Source organism: Phycodurus eques, chromosome 3, assembly GCF_024500275.1.
Source record: "Phycodurus eques isolate BA_2022a chromosome 3, UOR_Pequ_1.1, whole genome shotgun sequence".
In the NCBI taxonomy this organism is placed as follows: domain Eukaryota; kingdom Metazoa; phylum Chordata; class Actinopteri; order Syngnathiformes; family Syngnathidae; genus Phycodurus; species Phycodurus eques.
Genome location: NC_084527.1, coordinates 11984961 through 12004218, shown reverse-complemented (window position 1 = coordinate 12004218; position 19258 = coordinate 11984961). Strand labels below are relative to the sequence as shown.

General features: G+C 40.5%; 2 protein-coding genes across 2 annotated transcripts; both read right to left on the bottom strand.

Moving 5' to 3' along the window:
* Window positions 1–1785: 1785 nt before the first annotated feature.
* On the bottom strand, window positions 1786–2959 carry myl7 (myosin, light chain 7, regulatory). The gene is made up of 6 exons (XM_061673438.1): window positions 2909–2959; window positions 2765–2840; window positions 2251–2355; window positions 2099–2177; window positions 1974–2022; window positions 1786–1890 (listed from the first exon to the last, which is right to left on the bottom strand). The coding sequence occupies exons 1-6, from the start codon at window positions 2942–2944 to the stop codon at window positions 1786–1788; spliced, it is 450 nt and encodes a 149-aa protein (XP_061529422.1). The 5' UTR covers window positions 2945–2959.
* Window positions 2960–5654: 2695 nt separating this feature from the next.
* On the bottom strand, window positions 5655–17091 carry gck (glucokinase (hexokinase 4)). Its single transcript, XM_061673437.1, has 10 exons — window positions 17008–17091; window positions 16764–16926; window positions 16544–16698; window positions 13718–13837; window positions 13529–13624; window positions 12018–12117; window positions 11750–11933; window positions 9058–9213; window positions 7015–7248; window positions 5655–5802 (listed from the first exon to the last, which is right to left on the bottom strand). Exons 1-10 carry the CDS (start codon window positions 17089–17091, stop codon window positions 5655–5657), a joined length of 1440 nt encoding a protein of 479 aa, XP_061529421.1.
* Window positions 17092–19258: the final 2167 nt, after the last annotated feature.

Sequence of the window (19258 nt, the reverse complement as noted above, 5' to 3'; positions counted from 1 at the left end):
TTTCATTGGAGGAAATGATTTAATATGGTTGAACAGTTTAGTGTTTAAATGAACAATCTTGAATTCGATTTTGTTTCATGTCAATTTTACAGTTAACGTTTCACAGCTAACATTGCTCTACCAATGCAAGTTGACAGTAACCTTCCCACCGTTGCAGATACGAGTCGCAATTCCTCTGATCGAATTTCTCCGCCACCTTCAGTCCATCCGGTGACTCCACGTTCACTCGGCCCGACGCTCCAGATGCGATCGGCATCTCGACCATCAGGACGCTGACGATACGGGAATTGAACTTACGCTCATTTGGCTGCGACCCAGCAGTCCATCTTGTTGTGCAGAATGTCTAATGTCTTCTTTTTGGGGGTTGAGCGGGCAACGCATAGTAGATGCTTTGAGTTTATGTGAGGGGTTTGTTGTTGTATCCATGCCAACAGCCTGGGGCATTGTAAAAAGGGCTAGCGCTGGAATTGGGGTGACTTTAAGGACAACCTTGACACACAGAATAAAAATGAGGATGGACCAAATATTTGTGTTGTCATGGTGACCAAAATCTCCAACAGTGATGGAAGCACTGTGTCAGTGAATAGATTTAAAAAATAATAATAATAATCAACTTAGGTTTTTTTATTTGCCGACTTGTACTGTTCCTACTTACTACGGTTTGTAATAAAACTGATAAAAAATGATATAATGTATTTTTTATAGGATTTGTAGTTTTTTCCTACAGGTGTTATCAAAATTATATAAACTTTTCTGATAAAATAAATATTTGAAAACACTGAGACAAAATACCATTTTAACTTACCTTTATATATACACCTTATTCTTTTATTTTATTAAAACAATGTTTTTTCCTGATAAACATAAACATGATCCTAAAAAAAATCAATAAAACAAAGTAAACAAACATCTACACAGGCTTGGCAAAACATGTTTTATCATTTTATTTTTATATTATTCCTACTTACTTTATGTAAAACATCTTATTTATAAAAGTTTTTAAAAACAGGACAACAAAATATCATCTTTTTAACCTGCTTGCATCTATTTTTCCTACTAACAATGTGATAGAAATTGAATAAAATTGCTAAAAGTGTCGACATACATTTTTTAATATTATTTCAGCAAACTTTACACAGACTTTAAACTGATTTAAACCTATTTAGATTCTACTTGCTATTGGGTAAAAAAGTTGATTATAAATGAATCATTGAACTCAATATCCTAAACTGCAATTGAAGAATTTCTTATTTTTCTTTCTTTTTTCCAATTGTTTTTTATTTTTACTTGCCTGTATGTATATTTACTTAGTATACTTAATATATTTAAAAGATTAAAAAAAAAAAAAAAAAAAATTCTCAATCATAATAATTCTCATAAATTCCTGTTCATTCCAAGGGAAATGTTCTCAACTTGAAAATTGACATCCATAGTTTTTTTGTGGTTCATCAATGAGTATTGTGTTTAAGTACTGTATATGTATATTATTTTTATTTAGATCTCTATATATGCACTATAACGTCACAATTCTTGTTCATTTTTTCAATTCAATTTTATGTCACGGATGGGTGTCTTTTTGGGACGTATTGGGCTAAATCTGGTACTAAATTTCGTAACATCTCATGTGCAAATATATGTCTAAATATGTGCTGATATGAAAATAAAGTTGTTTGAATTCTTGATAGAAAACAAGAGTGAGTTAGCGCTCTTGTGAACAGGTATGGACAGTACATAGAGTATTTATTTGAGCTATTTCACACATTACTTCCAAACAGTGAGCCTCGTTCAGGACTCTTCCTTCTCGTCTCCGTGCGTGATGATGTAGCAGAGGGACTTGTAGTCGATGTTTCCTGTCGGGTCGATGGGAGCGAGCGCAAAGGCCTGATCCACCTTTAAAGTAAAGCCAGAGAGAACACGACTCAGGGGTCGGAGTGGGAATCGATATTTGAAATGTTTCAAGATTGTGAGCCGACCTCCTCGGGCGTGAATTTATCCGCCTGGTTCAGCAATAACCGTCTAAATCTGGACCAGAGGATAGAGAACGATTGAACTTGTGTGGAAAGTAAACGTGAAGAGTTCTTTCATTGTCAGGACCTACTCTTCCTTGTTGACGAAGCCTGTCGCGTTGGGATCGAAAAGCTTAAAGGCAGCGAGGATGGTGTCTTCTGGATCGGTGCCTGCAGACGAAACACGACCAAATCACCGACCGGAATCGTGCAAGCGGATCTACTTGTCGAGATCAGTTCTCACCGTTGAGTTTCTCGCCAAAGAGAGACAAGAAGACAGTGAAGTTGATAGGTCCTTTGCCCTCGTTCAACATCTCATCTAGCTCTTCTTCCTTCACGTTGAGCTTTCCTGGCACACATACAAACACGTCGATTGAGAAAATATTTGGAGGAACCAATGAATGGAGGGTTGCAGACAGGGCCGGTTCTAGGCATGGTCACTCGAGGGGGCGGGCAAAAATGTTAAGGGGGCATCATACTAGGTCATTTCTTTATTCCCATTCATTGCCTTAACTTTAGCTTCCTGAGCGCTGTCCACTCGCCTTCGAGCAAGAGATTCGAAATTATTAGTCATCATCATAACGTGAAAAAAAATCCTTTATTTATGCAATATGTATGACAATCATATGAAATATACTTCTTGAGGAATAAAACCTCTGTCTTGTTTTTGATGAACACTTGGTTGTTGATGGTGGTACTTGGAGATTTGATTGAATACATTTGAGAAGCACCGACTGGACTATAGAAGAAAAGCCTACCCAGTTGTGCATAGGTCTCCTTCAGGTCTTGTTTCTTAATAACGCCATCTCTGTCCTGGTCAATGCAGCCAAAAGCCTATCCAGAAAACAGAAAAAAAACCTTTGTGATGATGCATTCATTGTATTGATATGTAAACATCTTACCTCCTTGAATTCTTGTATCTGGGACTGCTCGAACATGGAGAAGACATTGGAGCAAGACTTCTGCGCTCCCCTCTGTCTCTTATTGGACGCTTTCTTACTTGCCTACAAGGTCATGAACTAACATTAAAGTCACCTCTTCTCTTTTTCTGCATTTATGACTTACCATGTCTGCGTAATCCCGAGTGGACTCCCGGCCGAGGCCTTATGTGGGTTTTATACGCAGCCCATGTTATCTCCTACCTCCTATAATAACCTGTGGTGGGAGTGCAGACCCTTACATGGATATGACTGCTGTCCATGTGTCACCAAGGGGAGCTGATAAGAGGAGACGCGGAAAACGCAGGATTCCTCCGGGGCTGGAAAGTAGAGATATGCCGAGTGGGGTGGGCAAAGAGAGAGTGACCCCTGATGTTTGACAGTCCTTGGTAACTTTATTCAGCTCTGATTGCGACTTCAAAGCTGACAAATCCGTCAACAATCGGTACGGGAAGGGCCATTAACAAACCCACAACAAACAAAGCAAAGCATATCAGGAGTAGGGAATGCAATTTCTGTTGAAATTGGGTGAATGCTTAGAGCTGACACGAAATTGAAATCCTGTGGAATTGATTAAACTGTTGAAATGTAGAATGTGACAGTTTATGTCTCTTCATTTGAGAATTTTATTGTGGAAATTTGGGATTTGGCAAATTAGATAAATAGTCGCCCGAGTTCAGAATGAGCTGAACTGCTGTTTGAAGTTGATATGTTTCGAATCGGTCAAGAAATATGAGATGAGGAGGTAAATATGTAAACCATTTCTTGATTTGAGAATTTTATTGTGGAAGCTTTGAGAATTTTACGGATGTGTTATGTGAATGAGCTCATCAGTTCAAAGTCGGAACGGTTTGAAACCGTCAAGATATGTGGAAGAAGGAGGTAGATATGCAAACTATCGATTCATTTGGGAATTTCATTGTTAAAATTTGTAAATTTGGAGAATTAGATCAATAGTTCTCAAGAAGTCCTGAATAAACTCACCAGTGCACCACTGGAATTGCTCCCATTTCACTTAATTGATCTGAAAATTATTCATTGACATAATGTATCTTTGCTCCTCAATCCATGTAAGTGACGTATAGTGAAAAGCAGCATGTGGCAAATAAAGATGATCGTGGTAATAAACCCTATTATAGTGATACCACGACATACTGTATAGCATTTACGCGACAGTGTTGATAAAAAAAAATCGTCAAATATGAATAGTACTGCTCTGCAGTTTTGGGCCTTTTAATATGTTCAGTATCCTCCCCCATTGCCATTACATATATAATATACTGTATTGTAGATGATTTTCTTCCGATATATTGGTTGTTGCACCAATATATCGGAAGAAAATGCTCAATTATGGGTTGGTGCAACAATAGCACCAACCCATAATTGAATATGCTGCACCCTGTACGCTACACTACACTACACTACAAGTGAATCTCAATAAATTACAATATCGTAGAAAAGTTAATTTATTTAAGTTGTTAAATTAAAAAAGTGAAACTCATGTATGATACATACAGTATTCTTGAAATATGTAGGAAAATACTTTTCAGATGGTAAATTCCTACCTAATTTCTATATTTTTGATTGTTTCATAAGTAATATTGTAATTTCTTGAGATGTGGATTTGGGCTTTTCGTTCGCTGTAAACTAAAATAAAATCATGATACATTGCACTCTGTGTTTAATCAATCTATATAATGCATGTATTTCACTTTTTGAATTGAACTTCAGTACTGAAATAAATACATTTTCCACAATATTCATTGAGATGCACCTGGATTGCCTCTATATGCCTATATACATTTCCCAATACTCCATCGACAGCAATTGTCAAAAACATTATTCAGAATTCTTTTGTATTACGATGTTGAAGGCCAAACAGACAGATAACATAAACCACAAAAATGATTACGATTACAGCATAATAAAGCAACACATTTGATTCTGTCATATAGTTTGACAACATGTGTACAAAATAGAATCCAATATACAATAGATAAACCCTCATCAATACCAGCTGCAGAAGGGCAAAATTCATTTAGATGCCTCTCTAATACCGATGGTTGCAAAAAAGCCTCCCGAATAAACAACACATTTGTGTTTTTCAGTAAGAAAATAGCACTGTGTAATGTTGTACTTCACAAAAACATACAGTAATGACATAATTAAACAATATCTAAATAATTAAACAAATAACATTTAATGGAAGTTGTGCTGCAGTCTGGTGTATGCTCCGTGGCCACTTGGGGGCAGTGTAATACAGACATACAGATGTTACAGCTCCTCAGTAAGTTGTAGTAATACTAGGCATTCTTCGTAGAGGATGAAGAATACATGTGAGAATTTTTATATCGTGTCTACATGTTTTGCTTAACACCGTGACACCGATGCTATTCGCTAGCCCGTCAATAGCATTTTGCATGGTTTGCCAGCATTAAGCTAAACAGATTTATCTACAGCAAAGCTGTGAGGTTGTTTAAAATGCATGTGTAATTCTCTTTGTTTTATGTTTAGTTTGACAGTAAACATCAACTGAGGTTTTTTTTTTAAATCAGTTGATATTTCACCATGACAGAAATCCAATGTACCTCCTTGTTGCCCTCTTCCAGTGCTCTCAACAGACAAATATCTGTGCAGCGTACATCTTTTGAGAAGATTTCATGTACAGTAGTCAACAGTCAAACTTCAATGGTCCTGCCAGGTTCACCTTTCACTGCGTCAGCATGCAGGCCGCCATCTTGCAGGCCACTGCTGAGATAAGAGCCGCCCCACGGCCGCTTCCCTCTTCTGACTGGATGAATGTGATCTCGCAATGCGGTGTCAGCTCTCTGACTACTTTGTGGAACCTGTCACGGAAACTGTTAAGAGAGAGAGAAAAAAGAAACATATCAAAACATACTTTTTATATCTTTCATCAGTATTTACTAAATACTACTTAAGCAGATTTTTGTACTCTAATATTAACTTGGCACAACAGTCCCCCCCCCCCTCCCCCCTGCTGTGCTCTATGTTATCAAAATGAGTATTGTACAGTTTCTATTTGGCAGTAAACATTCATTTTTACGTTTGTACATCAGTACATTTTAGAGGCTCTACTTTTTTACTTTTACTTAAATAAAGGAGTAGAATTAGTATATCCACTTTTACCAGAGTCTTTTTTATGTGTACTTTTACCAAAGTACAGAGTGCGAGTACTAGGGATGCACCAATACCGAGACCAGTATCAGTGTCGATATGGTACGTCTGTACTGGTACTCGAGAAAAATGCTACGATACTACGACACCGATACCACTTTACCAGTCTGCCATATAACTCCCGGGCAGGTGTAGTAGGAGCCACATCAGCCGTGCGGAGATACTTTAAGACACAGGTGTCAAACCCAAGGCCTGGGGGCCAGATCCGGCCTGCCACATCATTTTATGTGGCCTGCGAAAGCAAATCAAGTTCGTTAGTTTCCACGATTCTTGCTAAAATCTGTACCAAAATTTCAAATTGTCATTTGTAATAAACCCCTCTTTTCAATAACTCAACAAACTATAATCTTTGAATTCTGATTTCAAAACTAGTTATACAACAATTTGTTGTTTGTAATAATATGATGAGGCAATTAATTTTTTTTATGGTTTCACAGTCATAATGGCCCTCTGAGGGAAACCGTAACTCCAATGTGGCCCATGAAAAAAATGAGTTTGAAATCCCTGCTTCATGGTACAACCTAAAGGTCACAGCAAAGCTGCCCACTCGGCCGGAGCCGGGGAGCACAAAGAAGAGTTCGAGAAACTTAAAGTGAAATGTGTGGCAAGAATGTTAGAAAAATGGATGTTAAAGTTATAACTCTAAAAAGTGTTACATTGATTGAAACTTATGCCATGTTCAAGAAACGTTTGTGTTTTGTGTTTCTGGACAATATTTGATTAAACTAAAACACATTTTAATCACAACTCTGAAATGTAATAGCATTATCAAAGTATCGCTACTTGGTATGGGTGAGTACTTAAATACTTGTACTTGGTCTGGAAAAAAGTGGTATCCCAAGTGAGTACTTTTGTCAGCTTTGGCCATTGCTCACCACGGGTGCAGCTTGTAAACGGAGCCGTCCACCCCCACGGTGATTTTGAGGGCCTCCAGGCCACGTCGCTCCTTCATCAGGTTGATGACGCCGGCGAGGCCGGCGCCACACATGTGAGCCGAACGAGTGGAGACACTCTCGCAGACCAGACCCACAATGTCGCAGTCCAGCTCGGACGGTAGCACGCCCAGCGACGACAGAATATTGTAGATTTGCTTCCTGTCCCCCGAGTCGCTGGAAAGGACATCGAACGAGAGTACATGGATTTGCATAATTGGCAGGAGATGGTGCTGTTGGGGAAAAAAACGCTTATTTTTCTTAACACAGTAATTTAATTGAGAAATTAATGTGCATAAATAAGCATGTCTTTCCAATAATGCTGTTTTTGGTGTAGTTTGAGATGAGTTCACTTCCTGTTCCTGTCAACTCTCCCAGTCCTTTCTTTGCTTTGTGCGGCAGTGGTTTCCACTACCCAGGAAATAGCATAGTTATAATTTTAAAGTTTTTAGAAAAGGTCGTAGTATAACAACAAAAAAGTTGTATTATTATGAGATATTGGGAGAACAAATAAAAAAGTCAAATATAAGCCAAAATATCCCAATATATAAGAATAGTCAAATATTTTGTTAAAAAAAGTGGTAATGCATTCATCCATCCATTTTCTGAGCCACATCTCCTCACTAGGGTCGCTGGAGCCTATCCCAGCTATCATTGGGCGAGAGGCGGGGTACACCCTGAACTGGTTGCCAGCCAATCGCAGAAAAGTGGTAATATTTGGTAATATAAGAACAAATGAGCAAAATTATGACAATAAAGTCTGACATCTCACGATGTCTCAGTTGACATCTTAAAGGGGTAATACTTTCACACTTGTAAAATTACAACCTTATTCCATTATTCTCAACCTTATTACACTATTCTCATAAAATTTTTAAATCAGACTTCATGTTCCTACCCTCTCTACCTGTCCTTTATCTGCTTTGTGGTACATGGGGTCCCTCTACCCAAAGCTTCCATGACAAAAAAGCACAATGACTGTCAAAGTGGACCCATCAAGTGACAATGAATAAAGGAGTATTAAGGTCACACTGAACAGGAAAAGGGCGGCACGGTGGAAGACTGGTTAGAGCGTCTGCCTCACAGTTCTGAGGTCCGGGGTTCAATCCCCGGCCCCGCCTGTGGGGAGTTTGCGTGCCTGGGTGGGTTTTTTCCGGGCACTCCGGTTTCCTCCCACATCCCAACGACATGCATGGTAGGTTGATTGACGACTCTAAATTGCCCGTAGGTTCGAATGTGAGTGTGAATGGTTGTTTGTTTCTATGTGCCCTGCGATTGGCTGGAAACCAGTTCAGGGTGTACCCCGCCTCCTCCCCGATGATAGCTGGGATAGGCTCCAGCGCGCCCACGACCCTAGTGAGGAGAAGCGGCTCAGAAAATGGATGGATGGCACCTATCCAGCCACTCAAGGAACACTGTACATATATAGTTAAAGTAATTACTGTAATATATTTTTGACAAATAGTCTTAAATTATAATAATACGTTGTATCATTGCGAGAATAAAGCTGTATTTTTCAAGGAGAAAGGATTGTGACATTATGAGAAAAAGTAGTAATATTCAAAAATATATATTTTTGCATTGAAATTGTAAAATAATGAGAAAAACACATCATGTTCACAGTTCGGGCTTCAAATTTTAGTTCCAGCCTTCTTACTTAGATTTGCACTATTCTCCGCATGCTTGAGTGGGTTTTCTCTGGGGACTCTGGCTACCTCCCACGTTCCAAAAACATGCTTGGTAAGTTCATCTAAGACTAACTTGTCCATATTGTATGTGTGAATGTAAATGGTTGCTTGTCTATATGTGTGATTGACTGTCAAGCAGTCCAGGTTGTACCATGCCTCTTGCCCAAAGCCACCCAGGATAGGCTTCACCTCACCCAGGACCCCTAATGAGGACAAGCACTACAGAAAATAGATGGGCGGTACCATGCCTCACTTATTTTCTCTCCTTCAAACAAGTGCCCAGTGTCATTGTGCTTACCTTTCCACCTGCGAGACATGTCGCGTCTCGAAGCTGCCGCGCGTTTTTAGCATTTCCGAGATCTCCCCATTGAACAGCAGATTCTCATTGACCAGCTTCATCATGACCAGCCTCACCAGCTCGCCCATGTACTTGCCACTGATCAGCTTCTCAAAACTGCAGGGGGACACGGGTGACTTTAAAAAAAAGAATGAAAAGATTAATAAAAACAGTCAGGCTTAAACCTGACACGCCACACGAGCAAACACGAGGCGCTCGAGGAGCTGAGTGACGCTGGCCTTAGCAGTTGTCTGACGTCGAAGGTAAACAGCCATTAGGCCGACAGGCACTGTGGCGAGCTCATTAATCTGACACCCTTGCCCGGAGTCCGGACGTACGAGGCCCCGCCGCCGACTATAAACATCCTTAAGCAAGAACAGGCGGTAGTTTAGCAACCAGCACCTCAGGTGAGTGTCGGGTGAGCGGTACCACCTTTCGCTGATTGATGCCCAAAATAAGAGCACTCAGGGAGCGAGACCTCCGCCAAGGCTTAAACATGCGTCACCTGCCAAAGCATTGAGGATCCATGCTAATCCAAGGGAACACAATATAACCACAGATACTGTACCAATTATATCATCATATAATCCCAAATTCCAATGAAGTTGTAACATTGTTTAAAATATTAATAGAAATAAAATACATCCATCCATCCATTTTCTGATCCGCTTCTCCTCACTAGGGTCGCGGGCGTGCTGGAGCCTATCCCAGCTATCATCGCAAATGATTTGCAAATCCTAATTGAATACACTACAAGAACAAGATAATAAATGTTCAAACTGATCAAGTTTGTTGTTTGGCAAATTTCCACTCATTTTGAATTTGATGCATGCAACACGTTCCAAAAAAGCTGGGACAGTGGCATGTTTACCACTGTGTTACATTACTGTCACGTCTGTCTCCGTTTTCGGTCTACGGTGGTCACTGCTTTTAGTTAAGTTATTGTCACTTGGCACTTCCTGGGTTGTTTAGTCCTTCCGGTTTTATGCCCGTAATAAACTGCCTGAGTTTGCCTCTTACCAACTGTGTCTTGGGCTTTGTGTCCTACCCGGTCTGTGTCAGGAACCGTGTTAATCACCTTTCCTTTTAACAACATTCAATAAGCGTTTGGAAACATCTCATTCTCGCTTGATGTACAACTTGAGTCATATTTTGCGCTTCATAATGCGCCACACATTTTCAATGGGTGACAAGAGTGGGCCGCTGGCAGGCCAGTCTAGTACTCGCACTCTTTCCCTACGAGGCCACACTATTGTAACTCCTGCGGAATGTGGCCTGGGATTGTCTTGCTGAAATAAGCAGGGGCAGGGATTGTTGGAAAAAATAAATAACGTTCATCAGTTTGAATATTAAATAGCTTGTTTTTGTAGTTTATTCAATTGTATGACTATTTTGAAAAGGATTCACATATTATTGCATTCTGTTTTTATTTACATTTCACACAATGTCCCAACTTCATTGGAATTGGGGTTTGTACATGCTATATATTATTATTATATCATAACATATTTAAAGTGTTATAATAATGATATAATTTTAGAATGTCCCTGTAAAGTGAAAATAACATGTCTCGTAAATTCGACACTCTTGAGAAGAGTGCGGTTAACAACCCTGCTACATTTGAATGAAAAGGAAAAAAAAAACATCGGCAAATATATAAACTGACGCTTCAAAATCGTGAAAAATCAGTTGTCTCTGCTCTCAAATACTGTGCGCATGTCCACTGAATGCGCTGAAACCACCCTCGCTCAACTGTCAACTGTCAATCAAACACCACTTCCAAGTCCTGGAAAATTTTATTCTACTAAGGTCTAGGACCTTTCTTATCCCTACAGATTACATGTTTAAACTGCAAAAATATATCCACTTAACACATTCACTGCCACTGACGGCTTTAAAAGTAAAATATCCATGTTAACTAGGAAGGCTGGCAGTGAATGAGTTAAAGCCTTCAGTGACTGGAATACAGTATATATCCCACAGGTCACTGCAGGGATTTTCCACGCCAACGCCGGCGCTCTAAAGCGTGCCAGCGCAAACCCATGTCCACATACTGGCTGTCACATTGGACAAATTTACCTAGCTCTTCTGCCTTCTCTAAGTGACACGACGCACTCACCACAGGCAACAAGGCGCTCCAAAGTGGCCATGCCAACACGATTGCTGTCAAGTTGGCCTCCCCTCTTCTCTCTCTTTCGTCTTTCTCTGTGTGATGTGTGCGAACTCATTGATGACAACGAGGCACTCTAAAGTAGCCACACCAGACTATCCAAAGGGAAGATGCATTACGTATTGGGGTGTAGGCATTGCCAACTGCAGGTCGCAATTGCGTCAGATAACCACTGATGCGAACGAAGGTACGCAAGTTCTTATATGGTGGTGGTGAATGGGTTGGGGGGGACTCATGTCAAGGGCCAAAGTGCGCGCTCCCCAAAAAAGCTGAAATGTTTATATCTCCAGAATTGAGTCTGTCAGCTGTCAGTATCTTCAAAGATGTAAAATGTGTTGATAAAAAAAAATCTCTGAATTCACTTTACAGGGTCACTTCAACATTAAAACTTGGCCAGACTTTGAATTGTTCTGGGCTTAACTATATATGTGTGTCCAATATGTGAACATCCATATTTTGCCTATATTACACTGTCCCACTCACAGCTGCTGTCCAGGGTTGATGGAGGTCTCGTCCACCAGTCTGTCGTACTCCAGCCTGAACTCCTCCAGCTCGCCGTTATTGCCGAAAGCCCCCCACTCCGTGTTAACGCACATGCGGCCCTCCTCGCCTTCCACCAGCTCCACCGTCCACATCTCTTCCATGTAACAGGCGTTACAACCGGTACCTGGTGAATAGAAATATAAGATCTTAGACGTTAAAATGCGTGAGAAGTGCGGTTTCAGACTCATTTATTGTCATTATTTCATACCGACAATCATCCCCACTTCACAGCTGCGGTCCTCGTAGTAGCATGAAATCATGGTGGCCACTGTGTCATTCACCAAGGCGACAACGTCCATCTCAATGTCCTTCAACAGCATCACAATGACAGTCAGTGTATGACTACATATTTCAAGGGCAAAAGAGTTGTGATATTATAAGGAAAAAGTCATAATATTACAGGAATAAAAGCGGATTTTTTTTTAAAAGAAAATGTTTCAATACTATATGGAAAAATGTGTAATATTATGAGCAAAAAAAAAATCATAATATTACATGAATAAAGTCTGATTTTTAAAAAATGGGACAAACATTTTTAATATTACGAGGGGCAAAAATATTCATTTACTTATTTTTTTTTCAAATTCATACTCTGAGGGAAAAGGTTCTAATAATACAAGAAAAAAAGTCAGATTTTTTTTTTTAAGTTGTAATACCCAAATGGTATTAAGTTGCAATACGCTTTTTAAGATGTAATACCATAAGTTGCATCTCCTTTACCCTCTCTCTTCGCAGTAATCACCACCTCCTCAGCACCTCCTCGGCCACGCACCAATCAGCCTTCATTACCACCTGCATTAAAGCCTGCCAGATCCCGGAAATCCTCGCCAGAGTATTAGCGTTTCTCCTGCGGTACAACGGCTCTCAACTTGCACGTAAGATATGCCAGTCTCAGACTCCCTTCTGACCCCCGTGTTCTTCCTTCTCCTCAGTGCTCCCTCCGTGTTTCCCGCCGTGCTGACCTCCTCCACCACACCGCCAAGCCATCCACCTGCCGCACATTCCCTGCCTCAACGAACTGCTAATACCCCCCAAAGATCCATCCTCATATCCGCTTCAATAAACCTTTCACCACAACCCTTTCAGCCTTCGCTTGCTTCTGTCATGGGTGTGTGTTATGGTTGTTGTCTTCCCCCTGTCTCGTACACACCTGTTCCTGAGAGCATCTTCCCCACCTGTACCTCGTTTACCCTAATTACCCCATGCATTTAACCTCGTGTCTCATTCTTTCTGGTCGCCAGTTCGTTGTACCTTGTTGTGACGTTCCAGCATTCCTTGTTTCCACGTCACCGACTCATAGTGAGCCTAGACCCTGTTCTGATAATTGACCTTGCCTTTTTGCCTCGTGTTTTTTGGATACTGTTGCCTTTGCGGATTGCCTGCCTGTGTACCGACCTCTGCCAGTTTATTAAACCTCTCTTTTTGAAACTGTCCATTTGAATTGGAGTCGTGCATTTTGTGTCCTGTCCTTTGCGCCGTTCATGACAACTTCTGGGTTGCGTTAACATCAGATCGTGACAGAATGTGTGTTTTAGAAATCTGGGGGGAAACCTCAGTACTCTGAGAAATCTCACAGGAGAATATGCCAACTCCACACAAGTAGACCGGAGACGAGATTTGAACGCGCAACCTCAGAACTGTGAGCCAGTAATGACCATTAGTCCATCATGCTGCTGTATGTCTTCGTTTTTAGCATTAGTTCATTGTGTGCAAACGTACCCCACGCCTCTTGATAGCATCTCTGAGCAAACCCACGACATTGTTCCCCTCAGCCCCAGAAGCCTTGAAACCTTTGGTCCAGTTCAGAAGGATTCCCTGCACAGACACAAACATGGTTGCTGCTGGTTGGTTAATGGTTTTATATACAGTAAGCAGGGTTATTCGAGATTTGATGACAATGGATGCTACCTTGTCGATGTCCTCATGACGCACTGGGAAGGAGAACGTGAAACCAAGGGGAAGCTTCTTGTGCTTGATGTTGTGATGGTCCAAAAAATTGGACATGCACTCCGCGATGTAGTCAAACAACTGCAAACAGGAGGACAACAGCACTTCAAAACAAGCAGCCGTTTGGCAGATTCTTCAAAAATTCTTCTAAAAAGAGGCTTCAAGCTGTTTATTACCAACCCCAGTTGGAGTTTACTGTCAAATCAAACAGGAATCAGACAAAAATATTACTTGTGTATTTAAAACAATACCACAACCGTAGGAATCCCCGCTACCTTAATCAGAATCAGAATCATCTTTATTTGCCAAGTATGTCCAAAACACACAAGGAATTTGTCTCCGGTAGTTGGAGCCGCTCTAGTACAACAGACAGTCAATTTACAGAACACTTTGGAGACATAAAGACATTGACAAAAAACAATTTTGCAAAACGATGCTACCACACAATGCAAAACGCCATAGATGAGCTAACGAATAGCATCAATAGTCATGGTGTTATAATAACCCTTTAAGCAAATGATGTTTAAACACAAATGGTGGAGGAACACATGTAGACAGACAATATAATATTATCCATCCATTTTCTTAGCCGCTTCTCCTCACTAGGGTCGCGGGCGTGCTGGAGCCTATCCCAGCTGTCATCGGGCAGGAGGCGGGGTACACCCTGAACTGGTTGCCAGCCAATCGCAGGCAATATAATATTACTCATGGGCATATAGTCTTTATCATTCGTGAAAAATGACAAATATTACTACTTATATTACTGAGTCAGTTGTGAAACTTTTCTTGTGGCTGAAATGTAATTGTCTGTATTATACTGCCCCCTAGTGGCCAAGGCAGCCACACCAAAAGGAGCGAAAGGGCTCGAACATATTAAGTTAATTAACACTACACTGTTTGTAGTGTGGCGGCACGGTGGACGACTGGTTAGAGCGTCTACCTCACAGTTCTGAGGACCGGGGTTCAATCCCCGGCCCCGCCTGTGTGGTGTTTGCATGTTCTCCCCGTGCCTGCGTGGGTTTTCTCCAGCCAGTCCGGTTTCTTCCCACATCCCCAAAACATGCATGGTAGATTAATTGACAACTCTAAATTACCTGTAGGTGTGAATGTGAGTGTGAATGGTTGTTTGTTTGTATGTGCTCTGCGATTGACTTGCAACCAGTTCAGGGTGTACCCTGCCTCCTGCCCGATGATAGCTGGGATAGGCTCCAGCGCGCTTGCAACCCTAGTGAGAAGAAGCGGCTCAGAAAAATTTTCATTTTGCTGAAATTAGCATGTTTTGAGGGGGCAGGCCTGTCTCATTCAAGTGAGCCAGCCCTCATCCCGCTCCATATACTGCTCACCCAACAGATTTTGTGATCATGACAAGCCGCAGCAGAGCTATGGGTGGCTGCACACTGAGTAGAAGTAAGAAATGCAAAGCACATGCGAGCCCCCACAAGGGCAGCTAGAATTTGTAATTTCCCTCATTGAGGCAGCACTTCACCACCAAACCACCGAATGAACAATTAGTGTGTGGATCCCTCTACGTAGGTGCTGCAAATGAATCATTCTATTCTCTAGGGCCCCTGTCAGTCATGGCCGCTTAGAATCATCATCACTTTTCCCCCAGAAAACCCACCACAAACCACCCCTCTGTGCATGTGGTCCATGCAGCAGACACATTGCCTAACACAAATAACCCTATTCTTGAAAGTTCTACATTTAGTTATTGGACACCCAAACATGACTTTTTATGAACCTTGGTGATTCAAAAAAATACATAAATAAGGCACTGGCCTGTGTGGAGTTTGCATGTTGTCCCCGTGCCTGTGTGGGTTTTCTCCAGGTACTCCGGTTTCCTCCCAGATCCCAAAAACATGCGTGGTAGGTTGATTTAAGATTCTAAATTGGCGATAGGTGTGAATGCGAGTACGAATGGTTGTTTGTTTCTGTGTGCCCTGTGATTGGCTGGTGACCAGGTCAGGGTGTACCCCACCTCTCGTCTGAAGATAGCTGCGATAGGCTCCAGCACGCCCGCAACCAATACAATTATCTCTCCACATCAAAATTAATGAAAATGCAATTAATCCTTTCCAGCCTCCTCAAAAACTCAACATTTGTGTTTTCATAAGGAAAACAGCACTCTGTAATATTTTATTTCATAAAAAAACATAATTAAATAAAATGTAAAGAATGTGCATCATAGCTAATTCATTGCAGTTCCTTCTGGTGTGTGTGACTTGGTCACCAGAGGCAGCATGATACTGTCATGCAGAAACAAAAGAAGAAGAGTTTCACAACACCTGTAAATGACTCTGTAAACTGTAGTTAAAGTAGTTGTTTATCACAGAGGATAAAGAATATATGCCTCTGAGTATTGTTATACTGTCTGTCTCCATGTGCTGCTTCACCGTTTGTGTTCAAATATCAATTCCTTAAAGCCTCATTGATGCTATAAGTTAGCCCATCTCATCTTGATGTTTCTCACAATGTGTTAACAACTTTCAGTCAAAGTTGTGTTGTTTTTTTCAGTGCACAATTTCTAATTCTCTTTGTTTTATGTTTCGTTTGACAGTGAACTTCCACAAGTAGCGGGAATAAAAAGCTTGAAGCCTCGATTTGGAATAATCTTTCTTTTATTTGCCAAACTGCTGCTTGTTGTGAAGTGACTTGAGTTGACTTCACTGCCACCACACACCGCTAAAAGAAATCAGCCAAATGACAGCTTGCATCTCAAAAACCTCACACAGGCACCACTGTATTGATCTTGCTGCGATAAAGTGTTATTAGTTCCATGGGACTCACCATCTCAGCCGTTCCCGTCATGGCGTCTTCAGGAATGGAGTACATCTGGTTCTTGGTCTCCACCTTCCAGCTCCTCTCCTCGTCCGCTCCCACCTTGACCAGCATCACCCGGAAGTTGGTGCCCCCCAGGTCCAGAGCCAGGAAGTCGCCTACCTCTGTCCAAACCCATACTACACATGAATACAAGGACAGGAGAGGAGTACATTACGAGTGAGGTTACCTGATCCTTCGGGGGTGGAGAAAACGTAAGTGGGCAGCATTTTGACACTGGCCTCCTCGTGCGTCTCTAAACGCAAGCCTCGGTCCATCTCACGCTGCATCCTCTTCATGATCTCTTTCAGCTCGTCCTTCTGCAGCCTGAATTCGGATAGCATTTGATCAACCTGCAGAGAAACCAAAAATCGAGAGCATGAGGCAATCATTTGGAGGCAACACACAACGAAAGGCCATAAGCTCTCCATTACCATCAAGTCAAGTCTGTCTAATGCAGAGCTAAGGCCACTACACGTCTTCACCATCTGCTCCAGATATGAGCTGACGCACGGCATCTTTACCAGGAAATGTGTGTTTTTAAGTGTGCAGTGAGTTTGTCCACAGTACGCGTGTGTGTGGGTCTGTGTGTGTGCAAAGCGGGACAAGTGTGAGCGCCACTGAATGAGAAGCTCAGCTGTTTTTATGCGACAGATAAAGTGGGCCGGCTTAGCCTAAATGCCACATCACAGGCTCACGTCTTGCCGAAGTCACCTCATCTACTGCAAACACACACACACGGATGCACACGCACACGCGCACAGACATATTACATCAGTCAAGTATCTTTTATATATATATATATCCATCCATCCATTTTCTGAGCCGTTTCTCCTCACTAGGGTCGCAGGCGCGCTGGAGCCTATCCCAGCTATCATCGGGCAGGAGGCGGGCAGTATATATATATATATATATATATATATATATATATATATATATATATATATATGTGTGTGTGTGTGTGTTTTAAAAAAGGAATGTATTTTTCATTTTCATGCAGCTGCTTCAATATTACCACAGGTGTCATTAAGACTTTTTCCCTTTAGACCCAAAATGTTGTGAGTTTCCATTGAACTTCATATAAATTCAAATAGATATTGGTCAAGTTCCCACACTATTATTTTTCATAAATTAACAATAAACAGACAATGTACATGTAAATAACGTAAATGTAAAATATTGCTGATATTGTACGTTGCTGACAGGGTGGTCGTCTAATTTTTGCATTTTATGAGCACATAGTGGACCTGAACTGAGCAGCATGACTCAATTAGCAAACTGACTGTGTACTGTTTTATAAATATTTTTCTAATTTCTGAAAGCTTGAGTATATCTAACGCCACACAAACTATGATGACAATTACAAAACATAAATGTAAATATTTACAAATAGCCACTGTTTCAGCTTCAAAAAAGATGACTTGCTGGTCATTATGTCATTGAAAACATCACAACGTTTCTTAAAGGGGCAGGTACCCCATAATGACAGACTGGACAGCAACTTCAGGGACACCTGCAAAATGTTCAATATGATTATGAAAATAGAATATAAATTATTAAAATGACACATTGTATCAAATAAATCAAAACTTTTGGTATTTAGTATCACTTAATCACTTATTACACTCACAATAAACATCCAAACATATCTATTGTGTATCAATTATGTGCAGTGTAATAATTTGAATTGAAAAATATTTATTTTTATTTTCTTTGTACTTTTTTCTAGCTGAACAAGAAAACAATAATCAATGATGTTAATATTGAATGGGCTCAAAGCCTCCAGTGTTCAACAAAATAAAAATAATAAAACATAATGTAAAATAATGAGAAAAAAAAACAAACATAAAAAAAGTTAGTTCAGGCAGATGTAATAAACCGGTAAAGATAATATTGAATAAATAGTGTGTAAAATATCATATGTTTTATCACTTTTGCATGACAAAGCACATCATGTATTTATCAATTAAAATTCCTTAATACAGTTACAATAACATCCTACAATCCTACATCATAACTATTTCTATGTAGATTATAAAATATGTAATTTTAATTAGAAATCTATTTTCTGAACACATTTGTCTACTTACAGTATTTGATGATTAATAAACAATGTAGTGTCTTATGGTATTATCCAAGATTCTGTCCAAAAAACATATTGAAACATAAGAATTGTTGCAATAGTAAGACACAAACAATGACAATTTCAAGAACTGTGTAGTGTTCTGCTTTCTTTCGACGTATTTGTGCATCCACTGTCTTTTTCTGTGCAATAGGGTTGCACAATTCACAAGGGAGGTTATGCATATATTTGCAAAACAAAAAAGGCATCTAAAATTAGCAACAGTGCAGGACTACTGACCTGTAAAGTCAACTATAAAAAGCACCAGGCAAGACCTCATGTGCTTATCGGGTTGACTGTGTGACCATCTACTTGAAAACCTTTCTCTAGCCTTGACATAATGACACACACTTTTGCTATGACATGCTGCACAACTCATACACAAACATGGATGAATGGATGGATGGACTGCTGGGTAGATCGATAGATAGATAGATACTGTAGATAGACAGACAGACAGACAGATAGACAGATAGATAAGCAGGCACTATTACATTTACCTTATCCATTGTGTGACAACAATGGTGTCCGGTCGGTCATTGGTAATCTGCTGACCTCCAAAT